Genomic DNA, 23,129 nt, shown 5'->3' on the forward strand with positions numbered 1-23,129 from the left:
CACCTCTACTAGTACTTTACATTGAGTTCGCCAGCTGAGTGTAAACACATACTTTTTGAGCTGGGAGGCTGATTTTTTTTGTTTGTTTTGCTGCTTTTTGGTGGTGCGGGGGGAGGGCACTGAAGCCATAATAGTGACATTCTCTAGCCTGTGTTATTTGTATTACTGTAGCACATAGGAGCCCCAGTCATGGATCAGGACCCGATTGTGCTAGGTGCTGTACAAAACAGTACAAAAGACAGTCCCTGCCCCAAAGAGTTGACAATCTAAGTATAAGACAAGAGACAGATGGAGACAGACAGACAGGGGAGTGCAAGAAAATAATGAGACTGTATTGGTCGGTATGATAGGCAGTGATCTCAGCACCCCAGGAGACAGGCTGTTGAATTTTTGGTAGACACCAGGGCAAAGAAGAGCTTTGATTTGGGAATTGCAGGTGGATAATGAGGTAGGTTTGCGAATGTTTAAGGGGCTCTCCTCCCAAGCATGTAGGGCATGTAGCAGAAAGCATGAAGGTGGTTGTCTGAAAATTTAACAAGTAGGTGTTGCTGGCAGCATGGACCGATTGGAGGTGGGAGTCAACACCTTGGTACGGTGAATGAGAGATGTCCGGTTGGGAGAGGACAGTACGTGAAGGGCCTTGAAAGCGAAGACAAGCAACTTCTGTTTGATGCAATAGAGAAGGGGGAGCCGGGTTAAATGGAGGCGGGGCTGAGGGCGGGGCGCACGTGGATCGGCCGCTGTTGTGATGACATCGGGCACTGGCGTCTCAGCTGTTCTCTTAGGTCGCGCTGTGGCTGTGAACTCACCCGGCGGGATCCGGCTGTGAGCCGGCCTGGCTGGTGCGCGGGACCTCAGCTCCTTCCCCCCGGCTGCGGCGCCGGGCGCTCTTCCCGCAGGGTGAGACGCTCCCGGTCCCAGGGGTCCCTGCCTGGGCCACCCAGGGCATGGGTGGGTGGGTGGGGGTGCTGCTCGCTGCTCCACGGTGATCGCTCGCTGCGCGGCGGGTTTTGCGGGCTGGTTACAGCCGCAGGTGGGCTGGGGCAAGGGGGCACCGCGGGCCCGAATGGGAGCCGGGGCTCGGGCGGGGGCTGGGGACCGCATGGGGAAGGCAGCGCGGTGGTGGGGGCCGGTTCTTCGCCAAAGGGCGGGGATTCTGGGCCAAAGGGGGGCGATTCGGGGGGCGGACCACGGGCCGAAGGGCGGGGGCGGGGTTCACATGTGGCACCAGGAAAGGGATGAACAAAATACCTGAAAGGAGGATAGGTGTGTTACTGCCTCAGTTTCCATAGATCCAGGTTTTTTAGGTCTACTTCTGAGTCCTCAGCTTGCCTAATCCCTATGGTATAACACAGCCCCAGTGCATGAAATGCAGCCACCTCTGGGTTGGGGCAGCTGGTAATAGTCATGCAGCAAGGTTGCCCAGGGATTGCTTGCCAAGTACTGAAATATAACTGCCTCTGGGGTTGGGTGCAGCAGCTGGTTGACAGCCATATAGTAACAATGCGCAGCAATCGCTCGTCCAGTGCCGAAACGCAGCCATCTCTGGGGTGGGACTCATCAAATGTTTAAATGTATAACAACGTTTTTGCAAAAAAATTTAATTGCATTTTTTCACTTAGAACAAACTCAGGTTTTGGGTCAAAGGGGGTGGAGGCATGGAAGAGAGTGATTTTAAAAGTGTCAGAACAATATTGTGAAACCAGGAAATTCCTACAGTCTTGACAATCTTTCCTGAAAAACCCTTGCATTCCAAAAATAGTCACTTTTCTACAGACAATCCTTCCTTTGGAAAAGATTTTCAACCATGTCGAGAAATCACTCCCAGGTCAGTGTCTCTCTGAGCGTGGGGTGCACTCATTTGCCCTCCCCTTCCCCTGGGGATGTGTATGAAGCACTCGTTAGAGGGGTACAGAGGAGGTATAAATAAAGATGATTAGGTCTTGATGAATACACATGTGGAGGGTGTGGGGGGAGAGAGATATGACTGATTGTATTGTCCTGAAGCAGTGCACAGCTTCCAAAGATTTGATGAATGCTTCTCTGGGGGAAGCAGTGAAACTGACTACACAGAGTGCTGTCAAAAGAAAAGGAGGGCTTGTGGCACCTTAGAGACTAACCAATTTATCTGAGCATAAGATTTCGTGAGCTACAGCTCACTTCATCGGATGCATTCAGTTGCAAATACAGTGGGGAGATTTATATACACACAGAACATGAAACAATGGGTGTTCCCATACACACTGTAAGGAAAGTGATCACTTAAGATGAGCTATTACCAGAAAAAAAAGCAGGGGGGGGGGGGAGAAAACCTTTTGTAGTGATAATCAAAGTGAGCCATTTTCAGAAGTTAACAAGAACATCTGAGGAACAGTGGGGGGGGGAGAATAAACATGGGGAAATAGTTTCACTTTGTGTAATGGCACACCCACGCTCAGTCTTTATTCAAGCCTAAATTAATTGTATCCAGTTTGCAAATTAATTCCAATTCAGCAGTCTCTCCTTGGAGTCTGTTTCTGAAGTTTATTGTTGTTGAAGAATTGCCACTTTTAGGTCTGAGTTCGAGTGACCAGAGAGATTGAAGTGTTCTCCGACTGCTTTTTGATGTTATAATTCTTGACGTCTGATTTGTGTCCATTTATTCTTTTACGTAGAGACTGTCCAGTTTGGCCAATGTACATGGCAGAGGGGCATTGCTTGCACATGATGGCATATATCACATTGGTAGATGTGCAGGTGAATGAGCCTCTGATAGTGTGGCTGATGTGATTAGGCCCTATGATGGTGTCCCCTGAATAGATATGTGGACACAGTTGGCAACGGGCTTTGTTGCAAGGATAGGATCCTGGGTTAGTGGTTCTGTTGTGTGGTGTGTGGTTGCTGGTGAGTATTTGCTTCAGGTTGGGGGGCTGTCTGTACGCAAGGACTGGCCTGTCTCCCAAGATCTGTGAAAACGATGGGTCATCCTTCAGGATAGGTTGTAGATCCTTGATGATGCGTTGGAGAGGTTTTAGTTGGGGGCTGAAGGTGATGGCGTCCAGGATTCCCAGGATTATGGATTTTCGGTAGCAGATAGAATACCCCTGGTCGGGGCTCTAGGGGTGTGTCAGTGTAGATTTGTTCCTGTGCTTCTTTAGGGAGTTTCTTGAGCAGATGGTGTAGTTTCTTTTGGTAATCCTCAGTGGGGTCAGAGGGTAATGGCCTGTAGAATGTGGTGTCAGAGAGTTGTCTAGCAGCCTCTCGTTCATATTCTGACCTATTCATGATGACGACAGCACCTCCTTTGTCAGCCTTTTTGATTATGTCAGAGTTGTTCCTGAGGCTGCGGATGGCGTTGTGTTCGGTACGGCTGAGGTTGTGGAGCAAGTGATGCTGCTTTTCCACAATTTCAGCCCATGCATGGCAGTGGAAGCACTCTATGTAGAAGTCCAGTCTGTTGTTTCGACCTGCAGGAGGAGTCCACACAGAATCCTTCTTTTTGTAGTGTTGGTAGGAAGCTTTCTATGGGTTAGTGTGTGGTAAGAATTCCCTGGGAATGGTGGGTAGAACTAGACATTAACTAGGGTGTCTTGATAACTTTTTCCCTTAATTTTGAAATGCAACTTTTCTCCTTTGTTCTCACTGGACTGAGCCTATTTTCTTGGAAAAAAACAATGTGGCCAGATGCCGCTGCCCCATTCTGGGAGTGTGAGGTGCCCATCTCCCACCTAAGCCCCCAAGTGAGCCATGGACCAGGGAAGATTGGCATTCAGCTGCCGATCTTGCATGTGAGGCCTGATCCTCCCAGCATGGCTACCAGATTGGGTCCCATTCAAACAGCTGTCCAATGAAAGAGGTGGTGGTGCCCACCTTATAACTTCAAGCCCAGTGGTTAAAGCCCTGAGCTGGAATATGGGGAACCCAAGTTCAGTCCCACCTCCCTACCAGGAAGTATTTGAACTGTGTGTCTCCCACCACTCAGATGGGCATGTTAATCACTGTGACGGGGTCCCCAGACTATGGGACTGCTGAGCCCTCTGTCCCACCAACCTGAGCTTCCCCTCACACCGTGATGCTGATGAGAAGCTACAAACCTCTAGCAGGTGCTGCCCTTACTCTGCCATCCACCGGCAGGGACTCACCCAACCGAGTTACACGAATGCTTTTGCGAGCAACTCATGAACCAACAATAGAGAGGCTCCAGCTGATTCCTCCAGTTCCTCAGCCTTGCACCGCAGAACTTTACCATCTTGCACAGAAGCCTGGCCAGTGTCAGTTCATTTCACCCAGTCCGTCCCCCCTTGATGTGGAGAGGACATACACTAGCCTTTGTAAACTGACCTGAGATTTCCCAAGCACTTCAACCAAAACACACTGTTTTAGGTAAAATATAAAAGAGATTTATTAGCTACAGAAAGATTATTTTAAGGGATTATAAGTAGCAAGTGTAGAGATCAAAGTTGGTTTCTCAAGAAATAAAAATAAATTTGCAGTCTGAGTTCTACAAACTAAATAGGATTTCAGTCAAGCAGTGTCTCACCCTGACAGATGGTACAAGCAGGCTACCGATCCTCACTACACAGGCTGGAATTGCTGTCCAGCCCGGGACCCTCTTCCCCCATTCAAAGTCTTTGCTCTTCAAATGTTCCTCCAGGTGTCAAGTTGTTTGGGGGATGTGGGGGTGGGGGGGAAGGAAGAAAAGCCAAGTATTAGGATCCTTCAGCCTCTCCTGTTATAGGTGTTCCACTTGGGATAAATAATGAGAGTGATGGAAACAGAGGGGTTGGATCCGGGGTCTCCCCCTGCTCAGGTGGGTGCCCCAACCATTGGACTACAGAGACATTCTCTTTCTCTCTCTGTCCCAGGGACTGTTCCATGGTAGATAAACACTTAAATGGATACTGGCCAGAAAGTGAGAATACTCTGGGGTCCTGTGGTCAGGGAGCCCATCTGAGGGGCGGGAGCTCCTGGGGCCAGTCCCCCAGCTCCAGTCGCTCCTTCATTATTTACCCACCATGAGCCAGCTGACATAGGGGAGACTGAAGAATCCCACCTTCAGTCTGTACCATAGCTCAGTGGTTACAGCACCCACCTAGAAACTGAGTAACCCCAGTTTAAATCCTTTCTCCTCCTGTAGCAAAGATGGGGGCATTGAACCTGGGTCTCCCACGTCCCAGGCAAGTGTGCTGTCACTGGCTTAAAGTTATGAGGTGGCCAGCAGCACCAAAACACCCCCCGTCCCGCCCTCCACCCACAGGTTGTGTGCAGCGCAGCAGGGGCCTAACTCGTTCCCAGAAGAAATGCCTCAGGCGGTGGGTTCCCATTCGTGGATTGCTAAGCAGAGATGGGGGCCCCCCAGCAATGCAGACGTAGGCACTTATCTTTGTGAGAGGGGCGGGGCTTAGGACACAACCCTGTTGTTCGCATCTCCCATTGGCTAGTTTAGATGGCTCCCCACCTACCATGCCGGCTCTTGTGGATGGCATTGTAAGGTATCTGTCTGTCTCCGTTCATTGTATAGGGAGACTAGGTGCCTAAGTCAGGCTTTGTGGGTCATAGTATTGTTCTTGTGATGTTCTAGGCACCTAAAGATGACGTGCAGTGACGCCCAGAGTTGCAACATCTAAGTCCCTTCATGGATGCCACCCCTAGTCATTGAAATTAGAAGCTCACAGAAAACAAAGTCACAGCCCTGGCCAAGAGTGGGGTGTCTCCCTTTAGATCCCATCTTTGTGCTGCGGGGAAGGAGGGGGGAGGAGGTTCCAGGGGACATAGAATTAAGAGGCCATCGGACTGGGTGGACAGGATGATGACAAGATCATAGATGCTTGGGTGTGTGAGGCTAGACAGGCTGATTTCAGGGTCCCCACTGGGATATACCCCCCGTCTCTCAGGGACACAGTTTGAGCTGGCTTTCCATCCCCAGCCAGAGCCAAGGGCACATTCTCTCCCCAGGGACGGAGCCCGGCGGGAAAGTGAAGATCGGGGCCTCATCTCCAGCATTAATAAATGTCACCTGCCCCTGTTCACAGTCCAGACAAACCCGGATCCTGCTGGGGGCCCGGCTCAGGTCTAGGGGGGTCATAGGGGAGGTGAGAGCCTGGTACTGGCCCTGCCTCTGATCCACAGCCCAGATCCCCTCCTTAGGGCTAAGGCTGATCCCTCCCTTCCTCCTCACAGACTCTCTGGCCACCCCCACAGCCCAGAGTAGCCCCACCCCCACCTCTACCTCCCAGTAATGTCTCCCTGAGGTGAACCCCTCACAGCCCAGCACACAGCGCTCAATGTCAAATCTCTCAGGATTCTTGTGGTGGGGCAGATCCTGCCATGTGTCTGCCCATCTCACACTTTTCCGATCCTTAGACAGGACAAGTTGTGGATGAGCCGTGTCTGGATCCAGCGTCACATTTGCTAGGGGGAGAGAGAATCAGAGCGTTAGGGGCACAGCTCCGCCCTGCGGGAGTGTCTCATCATATCAGTGACAGAATCTGTCCCCGCTGGAGTGTGAACCAGGAAATCTCCTTCCTCCAGGATTTACCCAGTTCTGAATGGGGAGCAGCTCTGAGATCTCAGCATTCACTCCTGAGTTTCACTCCCCAGTCAGAGACAGGTCAGTGACAGAGCATAAAGATTTACTGACCCAGTCCTGAGACAGAATCTTTCCCCTCGTGCACCCATCTATCCCCAGAGTGGGGATTAGAGACCCTGGAATCACAGGGAAGCCCTAGGAGATTTCCCCTCACATCATTCACATGGTCACAACTATCTTTTCTCTGATGTACCCTCCCTCCCTTGTATGTAAAGTCCTGGAGCTTGGACGTCTCTTGTTGACACCAGCCTGACGCCTGCTCCATCCTGCCACAGGTCGGAGATCTGTCGATAGTGACATGATTCCATAGATTCCCTAATTAAAACTCTGTAACTAGTCATCAGGGCCAGACAAAGAGAATTATCATTCTAGATTTTATTTCTAACAGACAGATTTTTATTTATGAGCAAGGAGCTTCTACAAGAGAAGAGAGTTGGGGTGGAGGGGCTGATATAAATGAATGAATGGAGAACGTGGATGAGATGGTTAAAAACAGCAGAAAGTTGGGATCTGATGGAGAGAACAGAAAGGGGAGATCACTATGAATGGAGAAAAGAAGCACAAGCTGAACACTGATCACAGGGACTCCTTGGTTTGAACTCGTGTGTCTGGTCAGGGCTCTTGTTCCTCTACCTGACACTAGGGCGGGGATCCTAAGAAACAGTAAGTGCTCAGGTTTCAGAGTAGCAGCCGTGTTAGTCTGTATCCGTAAAAAGAAAAGGAGGACTTGTGGCACCTTAGAGACTAACAAATTTATTAGAGCATAAGCTTTTGTGAGCTAGAGCTCCGATGCATCCGATGAAGTGAGCTGTAGCTCACAAAAGCTTATGCTCTAATAAATTTGTTCATCTCTAAGGTGCCACAAGTCCTCCTTTTCTTTTTAGTAAGTGCTCAGTCACTTGGAGCAGGGACGTTTCCAGAGTTATGGGAGCAATGTGTAAGCAGGACATGTGAGGATGGTCCATTCCTCTCCCTCCTTTGAACCTCAGCACCCTCCCTTCTTCCACCTGGGAAATATTATAGTTTTCTCCTTGTTTATTTGCACAGCGAAAGGGAGCAGGATCCCTCATTGACTAAATATGATTTTTAATTACCTGCATCACCCAGGGATCTCCTCCACTCTGGAAGCAAACACATAGATAGGGATGAGAATTAAGCCAGACAAATGCAGTATCAATAGGATTCATTATCATAGAAAAGGCTGTATCAGTGACAGACACGAATAATAATAATAAAAAAAACACCCTTACCTAGCTCTGTTCGAAGTTTACCTAAATAATAAACAAAAAAAAATGCCACACTCAAGACACATGTACAGTCCTGGCTTCCTACCCGTTACCGACGTAACAAGTTATGCAATTAGTATTGGTTGTGTCACTTATGATTTTCAAGTTGACATTGTCACAGTCATTGAAAAATCTTTCGTAACATAACATTGGTTCTGCCAGGAGAAAAACTGAACTTACTGATAGTGTTGAGATGTTTCCCTAAAAAAAGAAAACATAAGTACAATTATTAAGAGACATTTTCAGTGACTCCAGATTTCAAAGGATCTTTTCATTATGAGTCCTCAAGTAATAATAATGTTGCCCCTCCACCAAGCTGTTGCAGCTCTCCAGGGACTTGCATGTTGGGTTCCCAGTGGAAGAGAAATCAGTGACACAGGGTCTGGGTACCTTCTTAGTGTAATTTGATTATTTACATACATAGACCTGACCTAGAACACAGATGGTCACAAACAGCACACAGGCAATCAAAAACCCCATAAGGCAGGGATTTTCATAGGAGCCGAGGGGAGTTAAGAGCCAAAGCATATTGAATTCCAATGGGAGTTGGGAACCTAACTACCTCAGGCCCCACGGAAAATCTAGTTAAACTAGTGCAAACCTAGTTTTAGGCTTATCTTAAGATGAATAGGAACAGTTTTAAACTAAACTGAAGTAAGGTCTTCTTAAATTCATATGTGTCCACATAGGAGCTTGCTCTGGCTTAAAAAAAAAATCCATTTAAATTCACATCTTAAGCTGGTGTAACTTTCTCATGTAGAAAAGTCTAAACTGTCTGTTCTAAGGAGAAATCTCATTCTGATTACACAGCATTTTCCCCTTTGGAGCTTTACCTTTTAATTTGAACAGAAAAAGAGTAAGGCCGACGAACACCAACAAAATCACCAAAGTCACACTCCAACCCACCATCCAGGGAGATGCTCTTGGGAAAAAAGAATCTGAAACACAAAGCCCACCATTAGTTTGAAAACAGTAATAACCAAAAGTACACTTGTATTGTAGGAAAATGCGTCACATCAGGATTTGCGTCAAATATGTGTGGAAAAATTTGCTCCCTGCAATATAAAAACTGGCAGAAACCAATTTTAAAAAGAGGTTCTGGTCACACTCTTTTGGTAGTACTGAATGATGTATTAAATACTAAATACCACCCTACACCTCATCCCCTCCTCTCTCTCTCTCTCTCTCTAGGTGGAGCTAGTCACATCACTTGTTGTTAAACACATTTCCCATTATAGGGTCTTCTTTTCCTTTGCTCATTACTTTGCCGAACTTTACCATTTGGGGAGAAAATTTCCATGCTGGGTGTCTGCCTCAGGCTGAACTTTTCTTTTTGAAAAGTTTCAGCCAAAATGGTTCCACTATTTCTGAGAATGGGGTTAGGGAACACCACATTGTTCTGATCCTTAAAAAAAGAAAAATCAGTGTGTGTGCACACATGGGTATGTGTGTGAATAATTACCTATATAATTAGTAGTGGGCTTGTTTATATTTTAATTCTGCTTCCCTTACACACGTTCTTAATTTTGTTGACTAACCGGGGCTTCTGACCCCATCACCCAACCCAGGAGCCAATTCAGGGAAAAGTGATTCCTTCTTTTTATGAAATTACTACTACAGTTAAAACATGTAGGAAGAGAAATCATAATTACTCATCAAATTTCCCAACAGAAAACTTACACGTAAGTAAAATTTAAACTTTTGTAACACCGGGGAATTTCAGAGTAAAAGAAAATCTGAGGCTTTACGAGTGGAAATCAATAATTAAGGGAGAACAGATAAATATCCAAATACTCTTCACTTCAGCACAGGAATTCCTGGCATAGGAACTGATCCACTAAATGGGGGCATAGGAACTGATCCAAATCTTATTGATGTCTTTAACGGGCTTTGGATCACGCCCACAGGGTTTTGTTGTTGTGGCAACCCCTTTCCCTGTGAAGTTTGCTAAAGGGTGAGAAATCAAACTTCATATTAAAACGTGGACCTTTTAGTGAGTGACACACTCAAATGATTGTTCCCGGGGCTCCAGACTTTCATGGCCCTGCCTTGCTTCTGACCTGCCATGAGCAGAGACTCAACAAATCTCCTCTGTGTTGAAGAGATCACAGCATATCACTTCTCCCTCTGCATATTCACTGGGGCAAGAAGCCTAGTCCTTGATCCATCAATCCACTAGGAAGCAGAAAGTCCAACCAATCAGTAGGGCCCCCAATATATCTTACCACTGCCCTGTGGTGACTGGATGAGAATGAAAATCTAATGTGACTTTAAATATCCATTTCATGTAATATGGGACTACAAACACTAATCAACCTGTTCGAATCACAATAACATACATATATAGTGTTACTGCAGGGCACTTCCATTCATTAACATGTTTGGATTTCTTTTACATTTAACCTTAACCCTGAATCTACTGGGTTTAAAATGCTTGTTTTGGGGAGAACTACAATATCCCTGGAATGCATTTTACCCTAAAGTGTGCTCTCCACCTAAACTTTATCTTAACGTAGCTTTTTGTGAGGGAATATTTTAACTTGTGTATTATTTAACCATCTGATTTCTTCCTGTTGGATATTACAGCGTGGGGTTTTGGTGGTCACTGACCTGATATATAAAATGTTATTGATTCTTTTTCTCGGTTCAGGTGGGTGTTCCTTATGGCACAGGACAAATTCTTGTTTGAATTTTCTGTTATAACGATAGAATTTTTTATTTCAAAGAGACCATGTTGCTCTTCAGATTTGGTTTCAGTTGATGAAGATAAAGGCTGCCCTTTGAGATTTCTCCACAGCGCCTCGGGCTCTGGGTACCATCCGGCCGACTGACACACCACTTGGATCCCTCCATCCTGGTGACCCTCAACAGAGATGCGAGGTGCAGAGCCTGAAGCTAAAATGAATCCATGTTAAATCAGATAAATATACAGCCCAGCATATAAAAGTTTACATTTTCAACAAAAGGATTGAATACACTTTCTTTATGGCTGATATTCATGGAAACATGTCTTCAACGGGACTTGAGCACTTGTTAAACCTTTGCTTAACTGTGCTGCAGTCCTGGGGTCTCCGAGGTGGAAGCGAAAGCCTTACAGAATGTTGGAGCGTGTTATCAGCAGTGTTGTCGGTGATGTGAAGGGAGCAAGGAATTCAAGAGATTTTCCCCTTGAGTTCTGATTTTATAATGTTGGAGGCATATTTGTTATGCTTATGACCTCTGGGTGGCCAATGTGAGGTAGCTATTTGCTCTGAGACGCTTTAATGGTGCTCCGGGGAGTTGTGGCGTACGTGAAGGAGTTTCTCAAGATGGCAGCTCGGTTAGTTGTCACTGTGAACATGTACCAGAATAAAAGATCCCCTTTTTTAGTTCTAATCTCTTTTGGGTCTCCATGTCCACTGAAGGCAGGAGAAGGAATGGGCTTAATCTGCAGCAAGGGAGATTGAGGTTCGATATTAGGAAAAGCTTTCTAACTGGAAGGATAGTTAAACTCCAGAACAGACTTCCAAGGTCGACTGTTGAATCTCCGTCATTGGAGGGGTTTTTTAGACCAGGCTGGACAAACCCCTGTCAGGGACGGTCTAGAGTTACTTGGTCCTGTGTCAGCATAAGGGGGCTGGACTTGAGGACTTCTCAAGACCCCTTCCAGCCCTACAAAGGCGATGAGGATAAAATGAAAACAACAGGCACCAAGTTCTACACATTGCGTGAGTAAGTGAAAACCTCTTTTTTTTAATTGTAAAGAAAAAATGGCTGCATGTGGAAAAAATGAAAGAGCATAATGTATTCCAGGAGGACTGGATTCAGTACTCAGAGACAGACTCTCTCCGTACTTCATCACAAATGATACAGATGATGATAACAAGAAACACGCCATTTTATTGAGCGTTTGTGGAGCAAAAACCTATAAACAAATCCTTTCGATGCCTTTTAAATTATTATGGTAATTTTTTTCCCAACTTGACATCTATATTGGCTCCATTACACAAACTGTTATAGAATGGAAGAAATTCCAGTGGGGTCAAAAAATAGCTTTTGCAGAAGCAAGGAAATTACTAAAGTCATAAGACTGGCCATACTGGATCAGACCAATAGTCCATTTAATTCAGTAAGCTGTCTTCCAACAGTGGCCAGTGCCAGGTGCTTCAGAGAGAATGCACAGAATAGGTGATCATCAAGTGATAAATCCCCTGTCACCCATTCCCAGATTCTGGCAAACAGAGGCTAGGAACACTTCAGAGCATGGTTTTACATCCCTGCCCATCCAGGCTAATAGCCATTGATGGACCGATCCTCCATGAACTCATCTACTTCTTTTCTGAACCCTGTTATAGTCTTGGCCTTTACAACATCCTCTGGCAAAGAGTTCCACGGGTTGACTGTGTGTTGTGTGAAGAAATATTTCCTTTTGTTTGTTTTAAACTGCTGCCTATTAATTTCATTTGGTGACCCCTAGTTCTTGTGTTATGAGAAGGAGTAAATAACTCTCCCTTATTTACTTTCTCCACACCTGTCATGATTATATAGACCTCTATCATATCTCCCCTTAGTCGTCTCTTTTCCAAGCTGAAAAGTCCCAGTCTTATTAATCTCTCCTCATACAGAAGCCGTTCCATACCCCTAATCATTTTGGTTGCCCTTTTCTGAATCTTTTCCAAGTCCAATGTATCTTTTTTGAGATGGGGCAACCACATCTGCATGCAGTATTCAAGATGTGGGCATACCAGGGATTTATATACAGGCAATATGATATTTTCTGCCTTATTATCTTTCCCTTTCCTAATGATTCCCAACATTCTGTTAGGTTTTTTGACTGCTGCTGCACATCGAGTGGATATTTTCAGAGAACTATCCGCCATGACTCCAAGCTCTCTTTCTTGAGTGGTAACAGGTAATTTAGACCCCATCATTTTATATGTATAGTTAGGATTTAGTTCATTATGATAGTCAGAAAGGACTAGTATTGTCTGGTGACACGTCACCATACGAGGTGGGTGCGGTACTAGCCCACCAAATGCCAGCTGAATCTGAGCGTCCCATCAGTTATGCACCAAGGTCACCAGCTTCAGCAGAAAAAAAATACTATTCCCAACTAAAATGAGAAGGGCTAGCTGTGGTTTGTGGGGTAAAGAAGTTCCACTCTTACCTATATGCCAGGCATTTTTTTATACACTCAGACCATTAACCTCTGAAAGGTCTGTATGGTGAGAGCAAACCTGTACCCCAATGGCATCTGCCAGAATCCAGAGATGGACTCGCTTATCAGCTTATGACTATGAGTTTGAGTATAAACCTGGGAAAGCATTCACTAATGTGGATGTTCTGAGTAGATACTGAATAGCCTGGCCAAAGTACCTCAGCCTACAGAAACCCTCCTGCTTATTGCACTGCTGTTCACTTCTGTAATTGATGCAGCGCAGATAAGAAAGACAGAGAGGGACTGTAGTGGGGTGGCTGCCCCACTCCTATGCTAGATGGGGCTTCAGCAGGCCAGAGAGGCTGCGCAGGTGGGCGGCCAATCAGAGAAGGCCAATCAGAGAACTTTAAAAGTTTTGCTTTCAGAGAGTCATAGATTGTAATGCCAGACAGGACCACTGTGATCATCTGGTCTGACGTTCTACCTAACACAGGCCATAGGGCTTCCATTAATTCATTCTGTTTGCCAGAAGCTGGGAATGGGCGACAGGGGATGGATCACTTGATAATTGCCTGTTCTGTTCATTCTCTCTGGGGGCCCCTGGCACTGGCCACTGTCAGAAGACAGGACACTGGGCTAGATGGACCTTTGGTCTGACCCAGTAGGGCAATTCTTGTGTGTTTAAGTCCATACGCTGGGATTCAGCTAGAGCACATTTGATAACCACAGGTACTGGAGCGGGGGCAGTGTGTCTTGATGCCAATGGAACCGTCACTAAACAAAGATTTTTTTTTAATTATTTTAATGCAATTGAGGTGAGGAAATGTGCTCTCTTCACTACTGTCCCAGCCGAGACCAATTGCAGATCAGCTGATACCTGCAGCAAAGAGTGGCATATTTTGGGAGCAAACTCATCTTTAGGCCTGCCAGAAGCCTGTTGTGGATTTTCAGAGTTTGTTCTGATAACGTTTAACAGCATAAGCAGAACTGCATACGTGTAGTAATCATGTCTGTGAGGAGAAAAAAAGATAAAAGTAACAAAGCAAAAAAAGAGTGGTTTGAAGTAACCCTAAACCTGTACTGACAGAGGAGGAGAGAACATGGAAATGGGAGAGTAATTGTCAAGGCTAATTCCCACTCTGGCACTTCGAGTGCAGAGGGTGGGGGCCCGCAATGACTCTAAAAATTAATACTTGCCACTCCAGGCTTGTACTATTTCAAAGATTACAACATTTCTCTGACCTTGGATTGGTAGATGCTGCCACCACCAAGTGCAGAACCCCTTTGAGAGCCCAGGAAGGCGCACTTGGGAATTCCTTCCTGTAGGGTACCCTTAAGCCCTTTCTCACACACACACACACCTGCCCCCGGGAACAGCTGAGAAAGAAAAAAATAAAAAATCAGCTGTTGCCATCAGCTAATTAAAAAAAGTGCACAAACCTCTTAAGACACAAAAATCCAATCCTGTTCTTAAAAAAGGTAAATTTTATTTTAGAAAAAGAGAAAACACATCTGGGAACTCAGGCTATTGCTAGATTTTAAAAGAGCAACTACAAGGATTAAGCACCAAGAATAGCTTTCTTGAGGTCCAGCTTAAAGGTTACAAGCAAAACAAAAGCACCTGGGGTTGGCACAGGGGAATCCACAAGCCATAAAGAAATAAAAGGGATAAACCTAATCACGTCTTCCTAGACATTTCCTGCTCTACTTACGTATCTGGGGTTTCAAATGAGTAGTTTCTAGGTATGATACTGATTTTCATGCCTGGCCCAAGCTTCTTACAGCATAGCTGCTGCCCTGTCCGCCTCTCCCTGGGAGAGCAACGACAGACAGACAAAAGGGGAGTCTCTTCTCCATATTAAAAAGTTCTAGCCTTCCCATTGGCTCTTTTGTCCAGCTGCCCATTCACTTCCTTTTACCTACGCATAGCAGTGAGACTCTTTAACCCTTTACAGGTAGAGCAATTAGAGAACAGCTACTAAAAGGGATTTTATAGCGATTGGCTGACTGGGTGTCCATAAAAGGGAGCTACCGCCCCCCCACACCCCATTTATCACACTGATACATACATATAATATAACCAAGTTATAAATAAGCTTGGTTAATAAAGGGAGGTTGAAGCTGTATTGTCCATTGTTGGAGGTGACTGACGGGATCATCCCAATTAGCTTCCAGCCTGTGAATAATTGATTGCTACTTGCTGAGTGTTTTGCCTTAAAGATTTGTTAGACCCACCTGCTGAGTAAGTGAATCTCAATCCAACAACATGAACTGTTTAACTGAAAATGTTTTAGTATGAACAGATAAATTTAAGGATAATGACATAGAAAAATCTTGCCTCTCTCTCTGGCCCAATGACTTTTCTACTATTTATAAATATTTAAATAGTCATTGGGCCAGAGAGAGAAAAAGAGACTGTAGTCCAGTGGTTGGGGTATAGCCATGGGAGGTGGGAAAACCCCAGTCCAGACCCCCTCTTCCAATGGTTTGTCCAGATTGGATAAATAATCAAAGATTAATTAGAGCAGGAGGACTAGCCCTTGGGTCTCCCACCTACCAGGTGGGTACCCTAACCACTGGACTACAGAGAGTCTCTCTCTCGCGCCTAATGACTATTTAATTTAATGATTACTTTGAGGATCTCAGGGGCACCTAAATTTTGGACTGAAGTGGGGAGTTAGGTGCCCAAGTGCTTTTTTTTTGGGTCTGGGTCTAAGAGCCATCTAAAAAGAGACAGACACATGTTACTAACCTGCTACCTTCAATTCCAATACAGCTTCTTCATGAAAGACACCATCTTGAACAAAACAGCGGTACTGTCCTTCATCAGAAAGTCTGATATTGACAATTCCCAAGGCAACGTTCCCATCCACAATGCCAGCTTTCAAAAGCTCTGTCCTTCCATGATATTCTGGCATCTGCTGCCCATACTCATCCTTCCCATGCTGATACAGGTGCACAAACGAAGTGAACTCAGATCGGAACCATCTCACTTCCATGTTCTCAGCGCTCATCTTGGGGGACAAGTGACAGGGTAAAATAATGTCCTCACCCATGATGGCTGTGACAGGGTGATCAGGTCCAATCACTGTGAACCGGGCTGTAAAACGCACCAGGGCACAGAAAAGATAAAATAAATATATTAAATATTCTGTGCATCTATTGCAGTGCTCTGTCATTGAATAGGATGTGTCCTGAATTTATATATATGAATTTTACAACAAACAATGCATTTGGATAACCATAATTTGTATATCCATAATTTATATGAGTTTAAATCAGTGGTTCTTAACCTGGGGTGCACACACCCCCTGGGGGTGTGAGATGCCCTTTCTGGGGGTGCAAGACATGCCAGATTGTTTTAGAAGGTAAATCATCGAAAACACAAATTAGGCACAGGCACGTAAGTACAACTACTTTGTTTCATCACCTATGTATTTATTAACGATCACTGTAATATACAAACAGAAAATCTATTTTCAAGTTTTTAAGCTAATGGTAGTGAAATTATCTCGCTACAAAATACAGTGTACCGCCACGTTGGGGGGTGTTTCTTGACGCATGCACAGATGATGATGTGGCAGCTTTGTTTGAATTCAGTTAGCCGCTGTTAGCGCGCCGGTTACAGTTTACTTCCACAGCAAAACTCCAACATCTCTGGGTCGTACTTGTGGATTTGTGTGTGCCCACTGTACTATTTGTGGTGAGTAATAACATAAAACTACTTTACATATATTTAATATGCATTTAAAAGTGTATAGGCCCCCCATCTCCATTGATATATTTTTTCATTTCAGTAACCCTTGCCATGTTGAAGAAACGCAAACGGAATGACGACTATGTTCGTTACGGGTTCATTTGTACAACAGAGAAGGATGGAAATCAACGACCGCAATGTGTACTGTGCGGCTCGTTATTTTCAAATGCCAATCTCAAACCATCGAAGCTGTCTGAACATTTCAACAAACAGCATGGTGGTGAAGCTGCTGGACATGACATTGACACCCCGAAGTCTACAAGGGCACGATTTGATCATAGCGGAACCTTGAGGACGTTTGGGTTTGTGTCACTTGAGAAGCCCTTGTTACAAGCATCCTATCAAGTTGCATATTTGCGTGCCAAGGAAAAGAAGCACCCTACAGTAGCTGAGGAATTAGTGAAACGTTGTGCGTCGGGAATGACAAAAATAGTATTGGGACGAGATGCACGAAAGAAGCTTCAGCAGGTGCCCTTGTCAAATGACGTGATCCGTTCTAGAATTCATGTGATGAGCCAGGATATCTTGCAGCAAGTTCTAGAAGATATCAAAGCCAGTCCTCTTAAAGTGAGTATTCAGCTTGATGAGTCAACTGACGTTGATGGCTGCAGTCAGCTGTTGGTGTTTGAGCAGTACGTGAAGGAGAAAGATCTTAGACGAATTCTTGTACTGTGAACCATTGCAATTAACTACGAAAGGAATCGATGTGTTCAGTCTCATCAAAGACTTCTTTTTGAAGCATAAGATAATGTTTGAAGTGTGTGCATCAATTTGCACCGATGGTGCCTCTGCCATGCTAGGAAAAAATTCAGGATTTGTTGCCTACGTAAAGAAAGAAGTACCTCGTATCATGATCACACATTGTATGTTGCACCGTCGTGCCCTTGCCGCAAAGACTTTGCCTACAGAATTGAAGGATACTTTGTCTACTGCGGTGAGCGCAGTAAACTTCATCAGAGGACGTGCTCTAAATCATCGCCTCTTCCATGCTTTTTGCGAAGAAATTGGGGCCGAGCACACTGTCCTTTTCCATACAGAAGTGAGGTGGCTTTCCCGTGGCAGAATGCTTACTCATATTTTTGAAATGTGCGAAGAAATAAGTCTCTTTTAATCAAAGCAGAAATTTAGTTGATGACTTTGAAAATAGAGAGTTTATCCTTTGCCTAGTGTACATGGCAGATGTATTCACACACCTAAATGAACTCAACACATCTATGCAAGGAACTGGGATGAACACGGTAATGACCAGAGAGAAGTCATCTGCTTTTATTCAGAAACTTCCAGTTTGGATAAAGCCTGTTGAGAAGAAATTTCACTAACTTTCCTTTTCTTGAAGAAACAGTTGTTTTGGAAAATGAAGGAATGACCATCGCAACTGAAGTGACAAAGCATGTGCAACAGCTGAGTGACTCTTTCTAAGGATATTTTTCCACGGGAGATCTTGATGTGGCAAAGAAATGGATACTGGATCCATTTCTCTTTAACCTGGATTCCATCAACGCTAGTGATTTCATGAAAGATGATCTCATTGAATTACGAGCCAATGGTCGAATCCGAATAGAGTTTGAGACAATGAAGCTTGAGAATTTCTGATGTGCTAAACTAGCACCATTTCCACAACTGGCAAAGACAGCGCTGGAGATCCTTGTGCCATTTGTGACTACATACATGTGTGTGTGTGTGTGTGTGTGTGTGTGAGAGAGAGAGAGAGAGGATTTTCATCACTCTTACACATCAAAACAAAGGCCAGAAACCACCTAAATGTGAGTGATGACATGCGTGTGGCTACTTCAAAAAACGTTCCTCGTTTCTTGAACATCATTGAACAAAAGCAACAGCAGAAGAGTCACTGAGCCGGTAAACTTTAAAATGAAAAGTGTGTAATTTTTCATGTATTCTTAAGTTTACTGCGAAATTAAAATAAATATAATTATCTCTCTTTCATTCTATAGTTATGACATATCTAGATTTAAAGAACTGACCTACTTCAACGACTTTTGATAAGGGGTGCGAGAACATATTTTGAGAACCAAAGGGGTGCAGGCTGCAGTAAAAGTTAAGAACCACTGGTTTAAATGGAAGCTGAAATATGTTTTGCCATTACCCTTACAAGCGGCTCCTGACAGATTTAACTTGCATAGCATTAGCAAACATTTCAAATCACTGCTTTCTGTTGGAGATTGTTTTAAAGTTTTTTGACTGTTCTAAAAATATTTAAACTAATTTAAAGAACATTATTAGGGTACCATTCAGGAAATAATTTTTCTTCAGGAAGGGAGCAAAAACACATGTTTAATTTTAAGGAGATGCTTAAATGCTTTACTGAGTTAAAGCCTTAGGTTGCCAAATAAAGCACTGAATATGTTAGGAACCGACAGATTTAATGTTGCTGCTTTATTTCTCTCCACTTGTGTGTACGATGCAGTCTTCAGTTACGTGAGCTTACTAGCCTTGCCCCAGAACCCCCGCTTCATTCAGAGCCTGTTCAACTGGCATCCATGGAGAGGAAGAGGAGAAGGTTTCCTACAGCCAACCACTTGCTTGACTTGCTGCTCACAGGGCGTACTTTGCACTTGAGCTCTGTGAACTCAGCTGGGGTGTTGAGCTAATACTTTCCCTCCTCTCTCTGTTTTTCATTTTAAGTATCCTCACACCTTCTTGTCAACGGTCTAAATGGGCCACCTTGATTATCACGACAAAAGTTGTTTTTTCTCCTGCTGATAATAGGCCCTCTTAATTAATTAGCCTCTTACAGTTTGTATGGCAACTTCCACCTTCTCTGTGTGTGTGTGTGTCTATATGCACGTGTGTGTGTGTGTGTGTGTGTGTGTATATATATATATATATAAAAATCTTCTTACAGTATGTTCCATTCTATGCATCCGATGAAGTGAGCTGTAGCCCACAAATTATTTATGGTCTAATAAATTTGTTAGTCTCTAAGGTGGCACAAGTACTCCTGTTCTTTCTTCATCCACCCAAGGAGAAGTATGTGCAGGAGGCCTTGTCCCATCGCTTGAAAAGCTGGAAGAGGGAAACAATGTAGCTGACATGAAGATCCCCAGGGGTTATCTCCTGGGTCCACCCTGACAGACACTTTGAATGGGCAGATCTTTATAACGCTGTCACTCTTAGGATTAAGAGGGTAACTCATTTGTGTATATGTTCACTTCTTTTAACCTGTATATAATTTCTTTTTCTTAGCTAATAAGCCTTTTGATAGCTTATTACAGGATTGGCTTCAGGCATTGTCTTTGGCGTAAGATCTAGGGTACCAATTCATCTGGGGTAAGTGACTGGTCTCTTGGGACTGGAAGCAAACAGTGCATGATTTATGGTGTAAGTGACCTTTTATCACTAAGTCCAGTTTGTCTGGATGACAAGATAGGCTGGAGAGTCTGAGGGGACTGTCTGTGACTCCATGGTAAGACTGGTATAGTGACCCAGGAGTTTACATTTGTTACTGGCTTGGTGAAATCTAATTACAGACCACACCGCCAGCTTGGGGCGTCTGCCTTGTTTGACAGTCTGCCCTGAGGAAGGCACTCATGGCCGTGAGTCACTCCAGAAGCATGACAGTGGCTGAAGAGTTATTAATCCTGAAGTCAGGGGGAGACATTTTAATGTTACCTCATTTCAACCTCATCAGCTAGTCAAATTTTGGAGCCTCAGGGATGTTCCTGTGGGATGTACGCCAGATCTACACTACAGAGTTAGGCCGATTCAGGGCAGCTTAGGCTAACTTAACTATGGAAGTGCTACACTTACATTTTGCGCCTTCTGACACAACTACCCCGCTAGACTGACTTAATAACTCCACCTCCCCAAGCGGCATAGAGTCAAGGTTGACGTAGTTGGGTCAACGCGGTGTCAGTGTGGACACTGCATTGCCTACATTGACTGTTTCCAGCTCTCAGGAGCCTTCTTACAATGCCCTACACTGACAGTCCAGTCGATACAAGCACTCCTGGTGAGGACGCTCACCGCCGATACAAGGAGCAAAGCGTAGACACGCACAAGTATGCCGATGTACGATAGGTCGATGTCATTTCGTAGTGTAGACATGCCTCAACAAATTGGCATAGCCTGGTATTCTCTTTGATGCAATCTCGTTTATTGAAAGGGAATGTACCAAGTCCTGCTTTTCCAAGTGCAGGAGGAACCAAGAATACATGGAACAGTTTCGTAGCTTACACTCCCAACCTTCCCTAACCAACAGACCCAGAAGTTCTCTCTCGAGCTTTTCCCAGGGTCGCACTGTGCTCACAGGCTCCTGCTTGGCTTCCTTGCTTGCTTGTCTCCACCTCTCTCTCCTTGTCTGTTCTCAGTTCTGTGTGTTCGTGCTCTCACACCCACATTTGGTCAAAATACCCAGAGGATTCCTCCCTGCCCATGTCCTTTCACCCTTCACATCATTGGTGCTAGTCTCTGGGCAGACTCTATTAAGCCTTGTTTTAGGTGTGGCCCCTTTTATTGCCTCTTACAACTGTCTTAAGTGAAAGGGTGCATTCACACGTCAGTTTGAATAAGATTTTAACTCAACCCATAACAAAGTTTCACCCAGCTCATAACAATTGTTATTTATATTTTCTTGGTGTTGATACACTTGGGGATTTGTGCTAATTTTTGTTCACTTTGGAATAAACTAGTGAAACAGAGAAATTTTATCAATCAAAACAAATAAATCAATACTCTAAGAAGCAGCAGAAGCCATGGACATTCCTACCTGATTCTAGCTTGTGAACATAAAACGTAATGAAGAAAATGATAAAATGGGGTAGAAGGGTTCTGGCTCTGGAGCTGTGGCAGATTGAGAGAACTTTCATCTCACTGTTACTTGATCCAGATGACAAGAGAAAAGAGAGAAAACAAACAGTGTATTGAATGTAACATAGTTGCAATGATTTAAGACAAAAATGGTAGCATAATCCTAACCAGCAAACCATAACCTTGTTTTAAACACTTTATTTGACCCCTTTATACAAGATTTGGTGCCACTACAGGACCTTGGTTGTAACAATGATCTATACGGTCCCAGTTCACGTCAATAACATCACAACAGATTAGACCAGTGGTGGGCAACCTGCGGGCCACACGTGGCCTGTCAGGCTAATCCACTAGTGGGCTGCCAGTTTGTTTACATTTGCACGGCCGCCTGCACTTCCCAGTGGCCGCAGTTAAAAAATGTTTAAACAAAATGATGTTTTCATTAGAAAATGAATTTAAAAAAAACATTAAAAATGAATTTTCCTATGATTGGAATGTTTCTAATTTTTCAATGAAATGATGCTAAATGAGAATATATAGTTCAAATTGATTGAAAAAAGAAATTCTAATCAAATTGATCAAAACAATTTATTGACCCCTCCCCTATTCTTGCTAAAAGAAGAGTAACAATGATTGAAAAAAAAATTTGTTTCAATAATATTTGATTAAAAATGAAAAAGTCTATAAAATATTAAACAAAACAAAAGTGAATTATTGTTGTAAATGTGTTTTAAAATTATTTTTTTACTACCTTTAGTCCTATAGATTTCCTCAGGAAATCTCCCCTCCACACCCTTCACACAGTAGGAGATGATCTGTCAACCGCTGTGTAAATATGCCTCTTTCTAAATTATGTCATGAAGCCCTTATTCAGCAGCACACTTGAGCTCATGGTCTGCTTTAGGCACATGCTTAATCCCCCTCACTTCAGAAGGAGAACAGGATGCAAGTTTCTGTCTTGACTGATTGTGGAAATACTTTCAAGGGAAAAAAGGAAAATGATCAGAAACAACAGGATTCAGCGCCACAGGCAGAGGTAGAAACGGGCACGTTAAGAGGCAGAAGGACAGAACAGCCGGGAGTGTGGCACAGTGAAGCTCGTCCGGTATTCTCAGTACAGGAAGTTACTTGTTACAAATCTCCCTGGGACGTCACTGAGAACAAGGTCGGGCCCAGGGTTCTTGAATGAAACGTACCCGCAAAAGAAACAAATTTCGAACCCAACCTGCCGCGCAAATCCCGAGTTACGCCGCTAGGACAAGAGTCTGAAAGGCATCGGAGTGTCAATCGTTGTGAACCTACTTGTACTGTAGTGTTTCCACAACGTGTAAATCAAATTACACAGGGTTATTTAATCGTTGTGTTAGTAACAATCTGGCCAGGCAATGAGCAGTCCACATGAGGGGATACAAGCAATCATTTTGAAGCGAAATTAACCTACCTGATTGGTCCTTCTGGAGAAATTGTACAATCTCCAGGGTGGGATCAGACTCCGTGGGGTTTGTTGCGATGATTTCCACTGTCGGTGACTCTTTCAGTCGATCCCATTGCAGGGCTGATTCCCTGGCTACCAAATCGCTGCAGTTTCCCCAGCTTTTCCTCGCCCTTCGGGGG

General features: G+C 44.4%; 1 protein-coding gene across 4 annotated transcripts; it reads right to left on the reverse strand.

Annotated features, from left to right (window-relative positions):
• Positions 1-4,370: 4,370 nt before the first annotated feature.
• Positions 4,371-23,047, reverse strand: LOC140898058 (butyrophilin subfamily 1 member A1). 4 transcript variants are annotated; one of them, XM_073311500.2, is made up of 9 exons: positions 22,957-23,047; positions 21,475-21,584; positions 15,744-16,091; positions 10,465-10,749; positions 8,688-8,792; positions 8,035-8,055; positions 7,819-7,839; positions 7,663-7,689; positions 4,371-6,390 (listed from the first exon to the last, which is right to left on the reverse strand). In XM_073311500.2, the coding sequence occupies exons 2-9, from the start codon at positions 21,572-21,574 to the stop codon at positions 5,870-5,872; spliced, it is 1,428 nt and encodes a 475-aa protein (XP_073167601.2). In that variant the 5' UTR covers positions 21,575-21,584; positions 22,957-23,047; the 3' UTR covers positions 4,371-5,869. The 4 variants fall into 4 exon arrangements, with proteins under 4 accessions (XP_073167601.2, XP_073167602.2, XP_073167603.2 ...); XM_073311501.2 differs by having other exon boundaries at positions 21,475-21,578; positions 22,957-23,041; XM_073311502.2 differs by lacking the exon at positions 22,957-23,047 and adding an exon at positions 19,610-19,772 and having other exon boundaries at positions 21,475-21,522.
• Between the last annotated feature and the right edge of the window lie 82 nt (positions 23,048-23,129).

The sequence above is a fragment of the Lepidochelys kempii genome, chromosome 14 (assembly GCF_965140285.1).
Source record: "Lepidochelys kempii isolate rLepKem1 chromosome 14, rLepKem1.hap1, whole genome shotgun sequence".
Lineage (NCBI taxonomy): Eukaryota > Metazoa > Chordata > Testudines > Cheloniidae > Lepidochelys > Lepidochelys kempii.